The 18,480-nt window shown below is 48.4% G+C and overlaps 1 protein-coding gene across 1 annotated transcript in view; it reads left to right on the top strand.

The window, feature by feature from the left end:
- The first annotated feature begins 2,083 nt into the window (after positions 1-2,083).
- Positions 2,084-18,480, top strand: part of RAB44 (RAB44, member RAS oncogene family) — a 29,791-nt gene continuing 13,394 nt past the window's right edge. Inside the window, exons 1-9 of the mRNA XM_065404429.1 lie at positions 2,084-2,258; positions 8,993-9,212; positions 10,881-10,995; positions 11,921-12,092; positions 14,003-14,149; positions 14,806-14,896; positions 15,937-16,032; positions 17,161-17,348; positions 18,306-18,354. Of these exons, the coding sequence (XP_065260501.1) occupies positions 9,018-9,212; positions 10,881-10,995; positions 11,921-12,092; positions 14,003-14,149; positions 14,806-14,896; positions 15,937-16,032; positions 17,161-17,348; positions 18,306-18,354 (1,053 nt within the window). The 5' untranslated portion in view covers positions 2,084-2,258; positions 8,993-9,017. The remainder of the gene's footprint in view (positions 2,259-8,992; positions 9,213-10,880; positions 10,996-11,920; positions 12,093-14,002; positions 14,150-14,805; positions 14,897-15,936; positions 16,033-17,160; positions 17,349-18,305; positions 18,355-18,480) is intronic.

The following is an 18,480-nucleotide window of genomic DNA, read 5'->3' as shown; positions in this document are numbered from 1 at the left end:
GCAGCTGCACTCTCTAGCACTTATAACACTGCAAATCAGACAGCAAGGAACAAGACTACATGTCACAATCCTCCCATTGTGTGCTGCCATCACACTAACATTCCACCCCCCAGGGCCGGTGCTACCATTTAGGCAAACTAGGCGGTTGCCTAGGGCACCAAGATTTGGGGGTGCCAAAAAGCGGTGCCCCCAATTTTTTTTTACAGCGTTCCTACACCCCCTCCCCAAGCGCACGGTCACCGCTCCACTTCTCCCGCCTCCCAGGCTTGCAGCGCCAATCAGCTGTTTGGGGAGGGGGAGCGGAGGAGCATTAGAGCGGGGGCGGCGTGCTCGGGAAGGAGGCGGAGCAGAGGTGAGCTGGGGTGGGGAGCTGCCGCACGGCTCCCCGGGGGGGGGAGCTGCTGCGGGGGGGGGCCCTCAGGGCAGAGGGAGGGCGGGGAGCTGCCGCAGGGCTGGGGGGGGGCGCAAGATGGAAGTTTCGCCTAGGGCGCGAAACTTCCTTGCACCGGTCCTGCACCCCCCACACCTCCGTGACCTCTCCCCAAATGGCCCAAAGCGCCCCATAGCTGCAACAGCTGTCTAGATTTTGAACTACCTGCAACTTATCATTAAGAACAATGCACAAGCAAACAAAGCTGCTTGCCAAGTAGGTTCTACAGCTGGAGGTAGGCCCTGGGAGGTGGAGAACACAGTACCCGCCCTATCTCTAACATTAAACCACTTCACGGGTAAGTGCATGAGCTTGGCTTTGATCTCCTAAGTGGGGAGGAAGATAGGATCTGTTGGATGTTTCCAGTTATGTGCAAAGGTCCTAGGAACATTTACGCTCAGCCCCCCCATAAAGCACCCATAGGCAGGACAGTGCAAAGCTCATGTTCCAGTTAGCTCAGCTTTGGAGAGCAAGAATCAGTGCTAAGTATGAATATCTCTGATCTAAGCGTCATAACATGCACTGGACATTTCACTTCAGTTCTGGTCCCTGAATAAAATAATATTTAGCACTTTTCATCTCCAACGTACTTTACACACATCATCTAAGTCAGTGGCTCTCAGCCTTTCCAGACTACTGTACCCCTTTCAGGAAGCTAATTTGTCTTGCCTACCCCAAGTTTCACCTCACTTAACTACTTGCTTATAAAATCAGACATAAAAATACAAAAGTGTCACAGCCACTAATACTGAAAAATTGCTGACTTTCTCATTTTTACCATATAATTATAAAATAAACCAACTGGAATATAAATATTGTACTTACATTTCAGCATATAGTATATTGAGCAGTTTAAACAAGTCATTGTATGAAATCTTAGTTTGTACTGACTTCACTAGCGCTTGTAGCCTGTTGTAAAACTAGGCAAATATCTAGATGAGTTGATATACCTCCTGGAAAACCTCTGCGCACCCTCAGGGGTATGCGTATCCTGTGTGAGAACCACTGATCTAAGTCATGAAACTTTTCTGCATCAGATCGGGGAAACTGAAGCAAAAGAGACACTGACCGGTCGAATTCCACCATCCCAAAGAACAGCCCAAAAGGTGAAAACTAAATTAGATTTTTTAAATTCAGGTTAATATGGCAGGTGAGGAATTTCAAAAGAACCTAAGGCAGTTAGCTGCTCCCTTGTGTTCCCTTGAAATTCCCAGCCAGAGAGTGTAGAACGGGACTGAACTGAAACCCCAGAGCCAAAAACATCTGGACTTTGTGGGGGTTTGAAAATACAGGCAAAGGCCATTTAAATTAGAATGATTGACATAGCACCCAAAAGTGTGCTTGGCGCTTTACAGGCATATTAAAAAGGCACATCCCTGCCCCAAAGCACTTACAATCTACGGGCCAGATTTTTTTAGAAATTCAGCAGCAGCTGCCTTTGTTATAAGTGGGGGATTCTCAAATGTTCCCTGTAGGAGCTGAGAACTTTGGAAAATCTGGAACCTATCTCTATGTTTTATATCAACGGTGTCCCTTTAAATATTGTCTTCTTATGTTAAGGTCACAAAGCAATGTTTCGTGAACAGGAAACGCAGGGAACTCTAACTGTTATATTTAACCCCACAGCGGAAAAGTGAGTTGAGCAAGAGAAAGAAAATGTCAGATCATGCCCGAGCCAGGTTGATGAAACATAACAGCAGAAGCAGCACCCCTCCCCTGCACTTACTGTGCCAACTTACCGCAAGAAATAAAGGAACCAACTCACTTCAGAGAAGGTGCCCCGCACTTTGCAACGTCTGAAAGCCTCTCCCGGAGGCACTGCTGGAAGGTAAGTGCAGTTTACACCTCGGTTGCTTTTTTATTCCTGAGGCGGATTTAGCCCCAAATCTGCTGCAAAACCCTGAACTGATCTACTCTTCTGCACAAAGAAATAGTTCCCATGTTGCTTAAAAAAAAAAGTTTGTCTAACTTGGCTCCCAATTTGATTTAATCAGGGCTGGATTTTTCAGGGGTGCCAAACATTTCCAAAAATCAGGCCCCTAGTGGAAATGTTTTGATCTTGATATTAACGGGCTCATGCAAGCGTCTCAAATGCAATCAGTTGTGTAACTGCTGCCGCTGAGTTAGTGCATGTCTTGCTACTTGAAAAACCCAAGTAACAACCAGAGAGATCCCAAACCCACTCTGCTCTTTAGCTGAATAGGATGCCTCACGAGTGCTCTTTGCTGTCAGGGTAGCCTGCCTTTCTGCTTGTCACCCCTCTCTCCCTTGGATCGGTATCAGTGCAGGACAGCTCAGTAAGACCAGACCGAGGAGGCAGCATGCTCTGGAGAAACAAACAAGAGTTTAGGAGGGTCTCCAGTTCTAATCCTGGCTTTGTCACTCACCTGATGTGTGACCTTGGGCCCACTCATTTTAGGTGGGATTTTCAAAAGCTTCTAAGGGAACTAGGCACTTAATTCACTCTCCTTCACCCAGGCATCTAAACCCCTTAGGCATTTTTAAATGCAATCTCTTCCCCAGTCTGTGCCTCAGTTTCTCCATCTATAAAGCAGGGATAACACTAACCTTTCCCATCTACCTCACTGTGGTGGTGTGAAGATAAGTTGCCCATAAAGCCCATACAGCATGCCTATTTGTGTCATTAAAGCCACATGACCCGATCTGCTGCAGAAGCTTCTGTTTCATTTCGTTATGGGCAAAAGACAGATTCACATCACAAACCTCCCAAAGTTAGGAGCCAAACTCTGTGAATTGGGCCAGTCCTTAAATAGCAGTGTCGGTTTGCAGATCGGAACCCTTTTATGTTGATATATTTTTAGAGGGAAGCCTGTAAAAACTGGACTAAAAGCGCCTGTTTGGGCGATCTTTATTTTAGTTTGTACTGACAGTCTTCTGGCCTGGTAACTCGTTTCCTATGAAGTCTGGATGCTTATCAGCATCTCTGTCTAACCATTACAAAACATACAACATGCTGAAGTTAACGTGCTATCTCACCATCCCTCCCCAGTCCCGCCTAACCTCCCCCTCTTAGTGTGAAACGGTTAACTCCTTTAGTTCCCATGCAAATATCATTTGTTTAGAACGAACAGAGAAGAGCAGCCTCTGGGGACAGCCTCAGGCAATGTATAATGAGAGGAAGGGCGGCCTGGCGGGTAGGGTGCTAACTTGCATTCAGGAGCTCAATTCCCTTCCCTGCCACACACATCCTCTGCGACCTTGGGCAAGTCACTTATGCTGAGATTGTCAGAGGTATTTAGGTGCCTAACATAGTCTCTGTGTGCCTAAGGGTACATCTACACTGCAAGAAAAACCCTGCGCCAGCGAGTCTTAGAGCTCAGTTCAACTGAGTTGAGCTTGTGAGATGAGGCTAAAAATAGCAGACCAGACAGTCCCACTCAGCCCGGAGCCCGGGCTTTGAGACCCACCTCTCTTGCCAGATTTCAGAGCCCAGGCTCCAGTCTGAGCGGGAATGTCTATGCTGCTATTTTTTTAGCCCGTAGCACAAGCCTGAGTCAGTTGACCCAGGCTCTGAGACTCGCTGCTGTGGGGTATTTTTCTGCAGTGTGGACGCACCATCAGTTCCCCATCTGTAAAGTGGGGATAATTATTATATCGAGCTCTTATCTAGAGCTTTTCATCAGCAGATCTCCAAGCACTTTACAATGGAGGTCAGTATCTTTATCCCTGTTTTACAGCTAGAGGACAGCACTTCCCTACCATACACGAACATTGTGAGGATCAGTATAATGCACACACTCAAAGTTCAGCATGTAAGTCTTTGGAGGATGGGGGCCCAAAAAGATGCTCCCTCAGAATTTAGGGGGAAGCCATATCTCCTATAGAACTTCTCCTATATTTCAGAGCAGTGGCTTCTGTTTCGGGATGGCTCAGAACCGTGAAGCCCGTAGGAGGGATTAAAGAAGAAGAAGGATATGCACAAAATGAGCAAAGATTAACAGCACCATCAAACTGGGCAGAGGCTTAATCTTATTTACTTTCTCTATACCACTCATAATTTTATAGACCTCTATCATACCCCCCTTAGTCGCCTCTTTTCCAAGCTGAAAAGTCCCAGTCTTATTAATCTCTCCTCATACAGAAGCCGTTCCATACCCCTAATCATTTTTGTTGCCCTTTTCTGAACCTTGTCCAATTCCAATATATCTTTTTTGAGATGGGGCGACCACATCTGCACACAGTATTCAAGGTGTGAGCGTACCATGGATTTATATAGAGGCAATATGATATTTTCTGTCTTATTATCTATCCCTTTCTTGATGATTCCCAACATTCTGTTCGCTTTTTTGACTGCCGCTGCACATTAAGTGGATGATTTCAGAGAACTATCCACAATGACTCCAAGATCTCTTTCTTGAGTGGTAACAGCTAATTTAGACCCCATCATTGTATATAGGATTATGTTTTCCAATGTGTGTTACTTTGCATTTATCAACATTAAATTTCATCTGTCATTTTGTTGCCCAGTCACCCAGTTTTGTGAGATCCTTTTGTAGCTCTTCGCAGTCTGCCTGGGACTTAACTATCTTGAGTAGTTTTGTATCATCTGCAAATTTTTATCCCTTTTCCAGATTGTTTATGACTATGTTAAATAGGCCCAGGACAGACCCCTGGGGGACACCACTATTTACCTTTCTCCATTCTGAAAACTTGGAAGGCCCCTGCGTGGCCAAAGCTTACAAGGAGCACAAACAGGATTTGAAGCCACCTTTGCCCCATCCTCGTCATCCCTTCCCCAAGGGTGGGAATGGACCAATTGAGAATCAGGCCCTCAGAATCCACATGATGCTGTAACCCTCATCTTTGCTATCCCCTCTCGTTAAGTCAGTCTAAAGCTAACCTGTCAGCTCTTTAGGCAGGAACCTTCCATTGTAACTTTCCTGCCTTATCTAGCACATATTCAGGGGCGGTAACAGTGAGCATAGTTAAAAACGACACCATGAGATCAGCCTCTTCGTTTTGCTTTAACTTTCAGTTTCAAATCAACCTAATAAACTCAAGATAAAACTCCGCCCAAACTGCCAGCTTTTGACTTTTGACTCGGTTGGGGAGCTGAAGCCACCAAAATTCCATGTGGACTGTCCCACCGTTGCCTACTCTCGTGAATCTATTACAAGTCTTGTGGTATTTGGTGTTTTTCTGACTGCCCAGCTCCAGGACTCTGTGATTATTATGTGAGAATCATAGAACTGGAAGGGGCCTCGAGAGGTCATCTAGTCCAGACTCTGCACTCAAGGCAGGACTAAGTATTATCTAGACCATCCCTGACAGGTGTTTGTCCAACCTGCTCTTAAAAATCCCCAATGATGGAGATTCCACAGCCTCCCTAGGCAATTTATTCCAGTGCTTAACCACTCTGACAGTTAGGAAGTTTTTCCTAATGGCCCACTTAAACCGCCCTTGCTGCAATTTAAGCCCATTGCTTCTTGTCCTATCCTCAGAGGTTAAGAAGAATAATTTTTCTCCCTCCTTCTTGTAACAACCTTTTATGTACTTGAAAACTGTTATCATGTCCCCTCTCAGTCTTCTCTTCTCCAGACTAAACAAACCCAATTTTTTCAATCTTCAATAGGTCATGTTTTCTAGACCTTTAATCATTTTTGTTGCTCTTCTCTGGACTTTCTCCAATTTGTCCACATCTTTCCTGAAATGTGGCACCCAGACCTGGACAATACTCCAGCTGAGGGCTAATCAGCGTGGAGTAGAGCGGAAGAATTACTTCTTGTATTTTGCTTACAATACTCCTGCTAATACATCCCAGAATGATGTTTGCTTTTTTAGCAACAGCGTTAAACCATTGACTCATATTTAGCTTGTGATCCACTATGACCCCAGATCCCTTTCCGCAGTACCCCTTCCTAGGCAGTCATTTCCCGTTTTGTATGTGTGCAACTGATTGTTCCTTCCTAAGTGGAGTACTTTGCATTTGTCCATATTGAATTTCATCCTATTTAGTTCAGACCACTTCTCCAGTTTGTCCAGATCATTTTGAATTTTAATCCTAACCACCAAAGCACTTGGAACCTCTCCCAGCTTGGTATCGTCGCAAACTTTAGAAGTGTACTCTCTATGCCATTATCTAAATCATTGATGAAGATATTGAACAGAACCGGACCTGATCCCTGTGGGACCCCACTCATTATGCCCTTCCAGCATGACTGTGAACCACTGATAACTACTCTTTGGGAATGATTTTCCAACCAGTTATGCACCTACTTTATAGTAGCTCCATCTAGGTTGTATTTCCCTAGTTTGTTTATGAGAAGATCATGTAAGACAGTATCAAAAGCCTTACTAAAGTCGAAATAGACCACATCTACCACTCCCCCCATCCACAAGGCTTGTTACCCTGTCAAAGAAAGCTATCAGGTTGGTTTGACATGATTTGTTCTTGACAAATCCATGCTGACTGTTATTTATCACCTTATTATCTTCTAGGTGTTTGCAAATTGATTGCTTAATTATTTGCTCCATTATCTTTCCGGGTACAGAAGTTAAGCTGACTGGTCTGTAATTCCCCAGGTTGTCCTTATTTCCCTTTTTATAGATGGACAGTATATTTGCCCTTTTCCAGTCTTCTGGAATGTCTCTCGTCTTCCATGACTTTTCAAAGATAATTGCTAATGGCTCAGATATCTCCTCAGTCAGCTCCTTGAGTATTCTAGGATGCATTTCATCAGGCCCTGGTGATTTGAAGACATCTAATTTGTCTAAGTAATTTTTGACTTGTTCTTTCCCTATTTTAGTCTCTGATCCAACCTCATTTTCACTGGCATTCACTATGTTAGACATCCAATCACCACCAACCTTCTTGGTGAAAATCAAAACAAAGAAGTAATTAAGCACCTCTGTCATTTCCACATTTTCTGTTATTGTCTTCCCCCCTCATTGAGTAACGGGCCTACTCTGTACTTGGTCTTCCTCTTGCTTCTAATGTATTTGTAGAATATTTTTTTGTTTCCTTTTATGTCCCTAGCTAGTTTGATCTCATTTTGTGCCTTGGCCTTTCTAATTTTGTCCCTACATACTTGTGTTATTTGTTTATATTCATCCTTTGTAATTTGACTGAGTTTCCACTTTTTGTAGGACTCTCAGCTATCATTTTTTTAAAGTAAGTTTTTAGCCCTGACAGCAGTCGTGACAAGCTTGGAAACATGACCTGAGTGCGCTTTAAACCTCTCCCAAGATTATCAAATTTATATATCTAAAATCTCATTATTTTTTAAGCCAATTTCCTGATTTTTGGTGGCCTGACTCGGGGGTTTTGAACTCCCATGAGAGGCAATGCTACATTTGTTTCATTCTGAAGCCCTCAGGAGAGCCAGTTTCATTCAGAATTCAGACCAAACTCACATAACTGTTCACGAACCTCAGCAAAGCTAGCCAGTCCTAAGCTGTTCATTTGTACACCACTAAGGCCTTGTCTACACTACAGGGAAAAGTCGATTTAAGCTATGCAATTTGAGTTACGTGAATAGCGTAACTCAAGTCGACGTAGCTTAGATCTACTTACCGTGGGGGCCACACTATGCAATGCCGATGGGAGATGCTCTCCCATCGACTCCCCTTACTCTTCTCAATCCGGTGGAGTACAGGAGTTGACGGGAGAGCAATCTGTGGTTGATGTAGTGGGTCTTCATCGAACGCCGTGCGTCAATCCTCCGGTAAGTGTAGACAAGCCCTAAGATTCACAGTGTTCGAAGAGAGAGGCTGAAGCAGGGCCTTGGGCAATGGGACCAAATCAGGGACCCTCGATACATCTACACTGCAAAAAAAAAAGCCACGCCACAGCAGCAAGTTTCAGAGCCCAGGTCAGCTGACTTGGGCTTGCGCTACCGGTCTAAAAACAGCAGTGTAGTTATTCTGGCTTGGGCTTGAACCTGGGCTCTGAGACTTTTCCCTTCACTGGGTTTCAGAGCCCAGGCTCCAGCCCCAGTGGGAACATCTACACTGCTATATTTTGCCCCGCAGTGCACACTCCGCAAGTCCAAGTCACTTGACCTGGGCTCTGAAACTCACTGCCGAGGGTTCTTTCCTGCTGTGTAGACGAACTTGCAGTCCTCTGTCTGTGTCGGCAGAGTGGTAGGATGGTGTTGGGAGTAAATCATTGAGCCTGGGAGTCAGGAGATCTGTGTCTAATTCCCAGCTCTGCCTTGAATGTCCTGTGTGACTGAGCAAGTCCCTTAGGCCTAGGTTTGCCAGCTGCAGTGAAGAAGCCACTGGGTTGAGACCTAGCCTCTCACACAGGGACCACAATCACACGGCGACATGTTCTACTCCATACTGATCAGGACCAGGTCTGCACTGGGCAATCAGAGACTGTCCCACTGCCAACCCTCAGCCATTCAGTCCCCATTAAGCTATTCTAATTCAGACGTAGTCCATTCCCCTTTTCTTCCCATCAATAGCAAAACAGGCTTGTCCCCCCTCTCAGTGTAAGAGTTCTATGACCCTCTGAGCTAATCTAATTAAAAGCCTGTTGCTAAGAGATCTCGAGAAGATGAAGGGGAGCACGGTGCCCTCTGATTTCGCTCTTCAAAGGGTTGAGCCACACATTGAAAGAGCCATGGAGGAGCAGAGGAGGCCCAGGAAGCTGGGCTCAAGCCGACGAAAGCAGCTGCGAGACGTGTTTGGTGGTGCAAAGACATCCCCGATCCCGGAGGAGGAGCCGTTCCCACCCGAAATAATGGAAAAGGTTCAGGAATTCTTCCAGGAATGCGACAAGGACCAGAAAGGTTTCATCACACGTGCCGACATGCAGGTAAATTGCAGGTTTATGCAATGACCTCACTGGGCCAAATTTGGGCATTAGTGAAAAGCCCATAGAAGCCAAGGAGGTATAACTGAGAGCAGGACTGCCCTGATGGACAGCATGTGGGAATGGGACTCAGTCCTGTTTCTGGGTCTGCTACTGAGCTGCGGTGGGAAAGTCACGTTGCTCTGTGCCTCAGTTTCTCCATCTGTAAAATGGGGAGAATGCAACTTTCCTGCCTTCATAAAGCACTTTGAAATCTAAGGTTGTCACGTGCTATGTAATTATTAATCATCATTATTGTGTTGCAGATATAGATATATGAAACTATTAATCATATAATGTCTGGTTCTCTAAGGTATTCTGATCCCCTCAGTACAAGTTGAGGACAACTAACACCTCTTAGGCTTGGTCTACACTTACCCCCCAAGTCGAAGTAAGGTACGCAAATTCAGCTACGTGAATAACGTAGCTGAATTCGACATACCTTACTTCGAACTTACCGCGGTTCAGACGCGGTCCACACGCGGCAGGCAGGCTCCCCCGTCGACTCCGCGGTACTCCTCTCGTCTAGCTGGAGTACCGCAGTCGACGGCGAGCACTTCCTGGTTCGATTTATCGCGTCCACACCAGACGCGATAAATCGAACCCGGAACTTCGATCCCCAGCCGCCGAACTAGCGCCGAACTAGCGCGGCAGTGTAGACATACCCGGGTATGTCTACACTGCCGCGCTAGTTCGGCGCTAGTTCGGCGGCTGGGGATCGAAGTTCCGGGTTCGATTTATCGCGTCTGGTGTGGACGCGATAAATCGAACCAGGAAGTGCTCGCCGTCGACTGCGGTACTCCAGCTAGACGAGAGGAGTACCGCGGAGTCGACGGGGGAGCCTGCCTGCCGCGTGTGGACCGCGTCTGAACCGCGGTAAGTTCGAAGTAAGGTATGTCGAATTCAGCTACGTTATTCACGTAGCTGAATTTGCGTACCTTACTTCGACTTGGGGGGTAAGTGTAGACCAAGCCTCAGTGTCAGGCCATGTTCAGCAAATCACCCAAGTAAAGGCTGAGCCAAAAAACATTGAGCAAGGGAGGCCATGTTGGCTTGTGGTTAGACCAGGGGGCTGCCACGGACTCACGGTTTTGGCAAGTCACATCACTTCATGCCTCAATTTCCCCCACTGTAAAACAGGTCTAAAACAGGTCACTAGGAGAGCTAATTAATATGGGAGGCCCTTGGATGGGCAGTGCTAGGGAAGGGCAAAATGTAGCCACTGGTTATTGTTCAGCTTTGGTCTCGATACTTCACACTTACAGTGTCTATTTAGACTGGAAGCCCAAGGAGCTTCCAGTCTCAATAGAGAAGGGGGGAACAGAGGCACAGTGAGGTGAAATGACTCAGCATATCAGTGGTGGAGCCAGGAATTGAAGTCAGGCCTCCTGAGACCCAGGCCAGTGTCCTCTGCACTGGATCAAGCTGCCTCTCTTGAAATTAATGGTGTAAAACAGATGAGGAAGTGGAATCAGGCCCAAGCAATACAACAAACCAGATTTCTAAAGCCGCGATCACACCTTGTTGCTTTAAGCACAGTGCCTTCACAATGGGCAAACAGGTCCCTACACCTGAGCTCCTTCACGAGGTCAATCACATCTCTATCTAATCAGACGTTTGCACTGGTCTTAGAAACTGAAGAAGGAGGATTTCCCATGCAGCGCAGCGGAGCTGGAGCTGGTCTTTGATGGTCTCGATACCGACAGGAATGGGTATTTAACTACGGAGGAATTCACCACAGGGCTTAGTAGGTGCCACTTTACTGCCTTTCACTGATGGGAACTCATCAAAGAGTTAATACTACAGCGGTACAAACAACAGTGATCATGGTAGAAGGCTTGGTGCTACTCCCAGTTTAAGGGGCATGGATGGGCTATGGCAGTGATTTCAGAACACGTGCAAAGACGCAGCCCTCGGTTCTGCTCTTCAAAGCCTTAAAAGGCTAGTGAAGATTTAAAGTTCACTTACCACAGCAGGGCAACGCTTTGCTGCAATGATTTTATTAGTGCCCAGAGAATATTTGCCAAACACTTCAGACTGGCTAGCTGTCTCTTTCATAAGAGCAACGGGCTTTTTCCCTCACTTAGCCCATTATCCACACCATGTGCCTGACATGCCCACAGGCTGCCCCAAGTACACAACATAGTCCTCCTTCTGCTCCAGGTGCCTGGACTGCCTCACATTGCCCATGTGTCTCGAATGCCCAGCATGGCTCACCGGCCCAAATCCCCTTGCGTTGTCCGCCTGCTGCCCTAGGCCCCTGTTCAGAATATCTTCCCATAATGCACCATTTTCTTCCATTCTAAATCCATCAATCAATCCATCCCAAGCGACTGTGCCGGGAGGCTGGTGAATGTTCACTCAGCTGCTCCCTTCTTTTACATGGGGAAGGTGAGACTGATGTCCTAGTCTGACAGTTTGCTGCTCCACCAGCTTTCTGAAATGACACCCTGGGCTTCTGAATCAGGAGGGCTGTATTTCAGAGGAGCTGTGCATGCAGAAATCAAAGGGAACTGCATGTGCCCAGAGCCCCTGAAAACCACCTTACATAGGCATCTAAAGGTAGATTTAGGTGTCTAGCTTTGAGCACCCACGTGGGAAGACGTTGGCCTTGGTGCTTCACTGTTGTATCGCATCTGGCCATTGATATCGTTTTGGTCATCTATTGGCAGAACAGTTCCTGAGCTTGCAGACCGCGACAAGGCAGCACAGGAGGAGGAAGACAGCTTCCAGGAGGGTGTACATGTCCCGCACAGACTACTCCCTGGAGGAAGCAGACAGCGAGGAAAGAAAATGCTTCAGAGCATTCATGGACCAACTGGGAGCAGAAAATATCTTTGAAGAGTAAAAGTGCACCAGCCACACCTTCATTTAGCACCTAGCAGGGGGTTCAGGGCTGGGATGGGGCTACATGACATTATGGTTACAGCTTGTGAGAAGGGTGGAATCCACGTGTAACACACTGGCCAAGCTCAATTCCCCATACAGGCTACCATGTGTGTGAATCTAGGGAGTTCAGGAATGGCTTAAGGCCACCTTTGCCTGCCCTCTCCATCCCTGCTCCAAAGATAGGAACAGAGGAATTGAGAATCAGGCCTTGAGCATAAACACAATCTTACCGCTTGTCTCTATGGGAGGGTCATCATCAGGGGTTGAACTTGGGATCTCCAGCTTCATGAGCTCCTAGTGCTTGCGCTGAAGGACCAATTCCATTAGCTCAGAAGCAGTAGCAGACTCAAATCTCTTACATGGCTTGGCACCAGAGGAGGACAGAGACACATTTGGCCTGTGTACTACATGTGTTGTGATTGAATCCCTGGGGAAGGGCATGTATCCCCCCCCCCTTAGCAGGTTCTGCAAAGTACCCCAATTCATAGGCGCTGGAGCACCCACGGGGAAAAATTAGTGGGTCCTCTGCACCCACCAGCAGCCAAGCTCCTCTCACCCTCCGCCCCACCTCACCTCCTCCTCCCCCTGAGTGCACTGTGTCCCCACTCCTCTGCCTAGCTCCCAGCGTTTCCCGCCGCCAAACAGCTGTTTGGCGGCGCTTAGGACTTTCCAGGAGGTAGGGGGGAGGAGCGGGGACACGGTGCGCTCAGGGGAGGAGGTGGAGAAGAGATGGGGCAGGGATTTGGGGGAAGCGGTGGAATGGGGGCGGGGCGAGGGCGGGGCAGGGGCGGGGCCAGGGATGGGGGGTGGGGTCGAGCACCCACCTGGAACAGTGGAAGTCGGCGCCTATGCCCCAATTCCATTCCAGGTCCATGCTGCCGATGGACTGTCACTACGTCTGTGGACAAACTTTTCACTGAGACATTTTGTCCAATGAAAATTGCCTTTTTGAACAACACAAACATTTTTGTATTGCTGGCAATCACCCAACTTTTCAACAGCACGAACAATTTCATCCAAAAAGCTGGAAAATGGCAGGAAAAAATTTGAATGAGCAAACAAACATTTTATGTTGGAAACTTTGGTGGAAAAGAAATCCCATTTTTGACGAGTCCAAATTCTCACCCTTGCCCATGTTCCCTATCCACAACCCCTAAATTCTTTTAAAACCCTTTCCTCTAGCCTTCAGCAAAGTCCTTTAACAGACCTTTTCCAGTCTTTACAACCCATCTGTCCACCTACCACTATGGCAGTGATACAGTGGTTCAAGGGACAAATTAGCGATCAGTATGACCCAAAAGAGCCACAGTCGTGTGAATTCATTGTTTCATTTACTTTTTTTATATAGCTATATGTTATTCTCGCAGCAGAATGACTGACCAAGTATTCTACAACTGCTTAACAATACAATAAGAGCATCCCGGCTGGTTAATTACTTAGATTGGTTAATAATTCAATCACACAGGGTTTTAATATCATGTGCTGTGAAGAGCCTCAGGGGAGACATTAAAGATCCATTTGTGGCTCCCAAGCCTCAGTCTGAGTCTAACTGCGCTATGGGTAGGAGCCCGAGTATCTGCATGGCAGCTGTGCCATTCTGTAGCTCTCTCTTATGGGATTACAGGTATTGTCAGGGGATCTTTCCCCACATCTAACCAGCAACTGGACCCCAAGGCAAAGATTCTCCCAGCTATCGCCAACAGATCAAATCAGGCTCCGACTTTGCTTAGCTTGCAAGACCCAATGGGATCTGAATGCTATAAAGCATGAAACATCCTAGTGCTTCAAGCCTGAATGGACCATTCTATCATTTAGCCTGACCTCCAAACGAGGGGAGATCAATGTCTCTTTCTCTCTTTCCTCAGCCAGTCAGAGATTTGGAGACTGTGGGTGAAGCTCCGTCAAGACGAGCCTCACCTGTTGGGGAACTTGGAGGAGTTCTTGGCCACGATGACGCACCGGATCAAGGAAGCTCGGAGCGAAAAGGTGACGCTGGAGCTGACCTTGAACAAGTGAGTGGCACGCTGGGACTGCGTGGGGGGATCCGCTTCCACAGACACAGCCTTACAGAAGGGGAGATGAGTGGAGAATGGGGCTGCGAGAAAGAGAAACCAAAGGAAGGAGGAGCTGCTTTCAGCATTCGCAGCTCTGGGAGAATGGATGGCTCCAGGGGTTAACAATCAGCTATGGCGCCTTTGGCCTCCATGTTACCACTTCCAGCCTAGCCCAGATCAGATGTTGCCAAGGCCTATTTGTTGGCCTATGTGAAATGGCCTTAGTGGACAGATTTCCACATTTCAAAACCACCTCTGCAGCGGGTCCTCTCACTGCAGTAGTGAGACAAAGGATTCAGGGCCCGATCCACCCCCATTGGAATCGATGGAGTTAGATGTGTATCAGATCAGGCCCTTGAATGGAGACTGAACGCCCCTCTTACTTCTGAGAGTGGCCCTGCCAGGTTGGGGTCGAAGCCGGGTTGAGACAAGGGCAGCGTGGAGGAGGAGGAGCTTGCCCAGCTGCTGCCCAGGTTGCGCTGGTTCTGTAGGGAAAGAGAGGTCTCCAGGGCTAATGATCGGTCCCCTTTCACCAGCGCTACATTCCCATTCAAATACTAGACCTGGTGTAAACAGACCCATATTAAAGCTGCCCGCTCATTCCCTTGTGCCAGACGGGTCACAGATCACAACCGGGAGGTGCAGCAGCTGTACGAGGAAATGGAGCAGCAAATAAACCGGGAGAAGCAGCGCCTGCAGCATGAGGTGGGTTCACAATCCGGACAGGCCTGGTCACGACCAGCTCCCGTGCATGGCAATGGATGGGGGGAGGTATAGTTCCCTCCTAACATGGTGGTATTCCCTCTTCGGGGGTCCTGCTGAGGGGAAGCCTTTCAACCCAAACTATAGGGTCGGGCTCGAGTGTTCCCCGTCTGGGGCTCAGATCCATTAGCAGAGCAGTGCTGTCACTGCCTCTCTGGCCTCACGTTTGGCAGGTGGACTGGGAAGAACTTTGCAGAGGAGCTGGGGATTCGCTGCTGGGACGTGGCCAGCTTTGGGATTTGGCCTTTTCCATGGTGTTTGACCAGAGGGTCGGGGACAGTCAGACCTTCCCTGAGAAAGGGAAGAACAAAAACAGGAGCCAACCAGGTGCAGGGGAGGGTCATCGGCTTCCCCACTGGTTGAACAGCCACACCCACATTTCCTAAACATTCGCAAGGATGAGCTGGGGCTCAAAAACACGTCAAACCTCAAACCAGAGGCTCAGCAGGATCAAATCCATCCACCACCATGAGTAACTGGGCTCAGGACTACATGGTTCCCTCCTGGGCAGTCATCCCCTGCCAGGCCTTGGCAGGGCAGGCGAGTTGTTCCATGTCCCCCACTGCAACCCCCTCCAACCTGTTTAGCGGGGAAACTTCCCCCAAGAATATACCTGCCAGTTCTGGACAGATTCAGAATAGGGGCCCAATTAAATGACTCTGCAGAGACTCACCAACCACTCCACTCTGATGGGTTTGATCTAACCCCACATTCGCCTTTTCTTCTCCATCTGTCCTTTGGTTTTTACCCTGCTGCCTTTCACTGCAAACATACCTGTTTCCTCCCACTCTCTGACCCGAGACTGTATCTGAATTCAAAATGCAGGGCAGCCCATTTATAAAAGGAGGCCCTCCCATGGGTGCTCGGTGTAGTGAGCTCCTAGTGTGGAAAGGATTTGTTACTCCGGGTAGCATCAGGGAATTGTCCTTGAGTGGCTGGGTCATTTAAAGAGATTGGCATTAACATCTCCTCTGTGATTCCAGAGTAAAGCAAGAAGTCACCTGCACACCACGGAGGTGCAGAGAGCACTAGATGTTGTGGATGGGGAAGTGCAGCGCTTGCTGGTGGTTCAAAGTGAGGTGAGATGTTCTGTGGCCTGCGGAGGACTCAGCTGAGTTCCTAGAGGGGCGAATGTCCACATCACCGCAGTTTTGGGTGGCAGACAGAGCAGAGAGGGCAAGGACTGCATGGGATGCCCCTCCAGCAGCACAGCTCCTCTTGGCACCATGCTGAGCACTGCTTCTGTACTAAGAAGAAAGAGCGGCTCCTATTGAGTAACTCCACAGAAAGCATCTCCTATGCCCGCCTCCATTGGCCCAGGCTAAAAGTGTCACAACCGGATTCCCGACCTCTTAGCTCAGCCAATCAAGTCCTGTTCCTCAGGCCCTTTTATTGGAGCTGATCTCTGACAGAAGCATATGAGTACCAAAATATCACATATTAACCCTTTGCTTGCTACTTGAGTGTCCCAGCTATACCCAGATGCAACGCACTTGCTGTGCTGAAGACCATACCAGGTAGACTGTATTGTGCTTCTGGGTATGCTAAGCACATCCAAGCAAAAGGCACCTGCTGTGATGCTGAATATCCCAGGCATGTCTGGGCAAAGACACAGAGTTGTGCTTCTAAATGTACCAGACATGCCTGGGCAGAAGGTACCGGGTGTGATGCTGAACGCACCGGGCCTTGCAGTGCAGATCTCTGTTGCACAGTCTTGCATTTGGTCCATGGATGCCCGTGGAAATTCCACCCACAGAACCAATGCAGAATACACTGCAAAGGTCTGCAGTGCAAATCGCCGGGGACATTTTCCCACCCGTTGCACCGTTACCCTCCTGCTGAGTTGGGGTACAATACCGGGAGGTTAGGACATTCCACTCTAGCGAACAAAACCCAGGCCTTAACAATCGGCCTCATCAACTCTAACCAAGCAGAGCACTAGCTCCTGGGAGAAGGTAGAATGTGGAGCTGCTTCTCCATTGTGTCATTAGTTTGGGACCCAGCCTTCAAGCCCTGTTTGAAACGGGAGTTGGCGCATTTTTCACAATGGAGACAGGTGCCTTGAGCGGCGCCAGTTTACGCCAGTGGGGAGCTTGGCCCCAGGGACTGCTCAGTTCATGTTTCCACGTATGCAGCTGGCAAATCTAACACCCTCCTGCTGGCTCCTTTATGGGTGCCTGAATCTGCCACCTCTTCTCTCCTCCAAGCTCGAGACCCAGTTCCACAGCCTCAGCACCAAGCAGCACGCTGCCACCAGCGAGAACCAGAGGCTGAAAGAAAACAACCAGGACCTGGAGAACCAGCTGCAGCAAATCCACATTCAGCTCCAGGAGACCCAAGGGCATCTGGGGGCTATGAGGGGCAGGATATCTCAGCCGCACGACGAGGAAGGGAGGCAAGTACTCCTCTGTTCATTGGTGGTATTGTTCCCTATGGGACACATGCCAAGAGAAAAGTAGCTTACATATCCTGTGGCTAAGCTGAGGTCCATCGTCTCCTCAGAAGGTTCTCCCAGTGCTGGAGTAACTTGAATCCCCTTCTCTCTCGTATAAAAGTCATTTCCACCTGAACACTGCTTGGGGGCTCACAAGAAAAGAAGTTTGTGGGTCTCAGTCCATATCCTAGGGGACAGGTCTCTACAGCATCAAGGGAGGCAGTGTTTCCTAGTGGATAAAGCCCTGGACTGGGACTCAGGAGACCTGGGTTCTATTTCTGGCTCTGCCACTGGTTTGCTAGGTGGCCTTGGGCAAGTCACTTCACCTCCCCATGCCTCAGTTTCCCCATATGTAAAAGGGGGATAATGATACTGACCTCCTCTGTAAAACTCTTTGAGATCTATGGGTGAAAAGTGCTATATGAGAGCTAGTTGTTACCATCGTCATCATTACAAAACTAATTAGCTGCCTTTGGGCCAGTGTCAGCAGAGAGGCTAAGGGCTGAATAGACTTTCAGATCACATCTGAGGCAAGACCCAGTGTGTGGGGAAGACGCTTGCCTAGCTGCTGCCCAGGCTGTACCTGCCCCGTGGAGAGAGCATTTTATCCTCTAGGGCTGTCCCCTCTCCTCAACTTGAATTCATATCATACGTTCTACATAACAACAGCCACTCTTCAAATACATCCCTCTTCCTTTCTGCACCGTCTTCTCAGCCATGCGCTGTGAGCATCCTGTCTCCGATCTCACCAGCTCCACACACACCAGCTGTCCCGTCACAGGATAAGAACTGCTGCCAATGCGGACAGCAGCGCCCTGTGGCAGAGGGCTCATAGTGCAAAAACAGCAGGGGCGTGAAAAGGCTCAGGCATAGGAGCGGTACATTGTAATTCTTGTCACCACCTCTTTCTATTTGCAGGGACAAACCATTGGCTGAGGCGACCTGTGAGATCCCTCCGCCTTCCCAGGTATCTCATCTGTGCAGGGGGAAACTGATCCTGTTTTCATGCTACAGGTTAGGGGGGTGGATCAGTTAGCTCCTCCCTTCCCCCCGTGTAGCACTGTCTTTGCCTTCCACCTCAACATGGCTGCCT

Source organism: Emys orbicularis, chromosome 4, assembly GCF_028017835.1.
Source record: "Emys orbicularis isolate rEmyOrb1 chromosome 4, rEmyOrb1.hap1, whole genome shotgun sequence".
NCBI lineage: Eukaryota > Metazoa > Chordata > Testudines > Emydidae > Emys > Emys orbicularis.
This window is presented reverse-complemented; position numbering and strand designations above follow the sequence as displayed.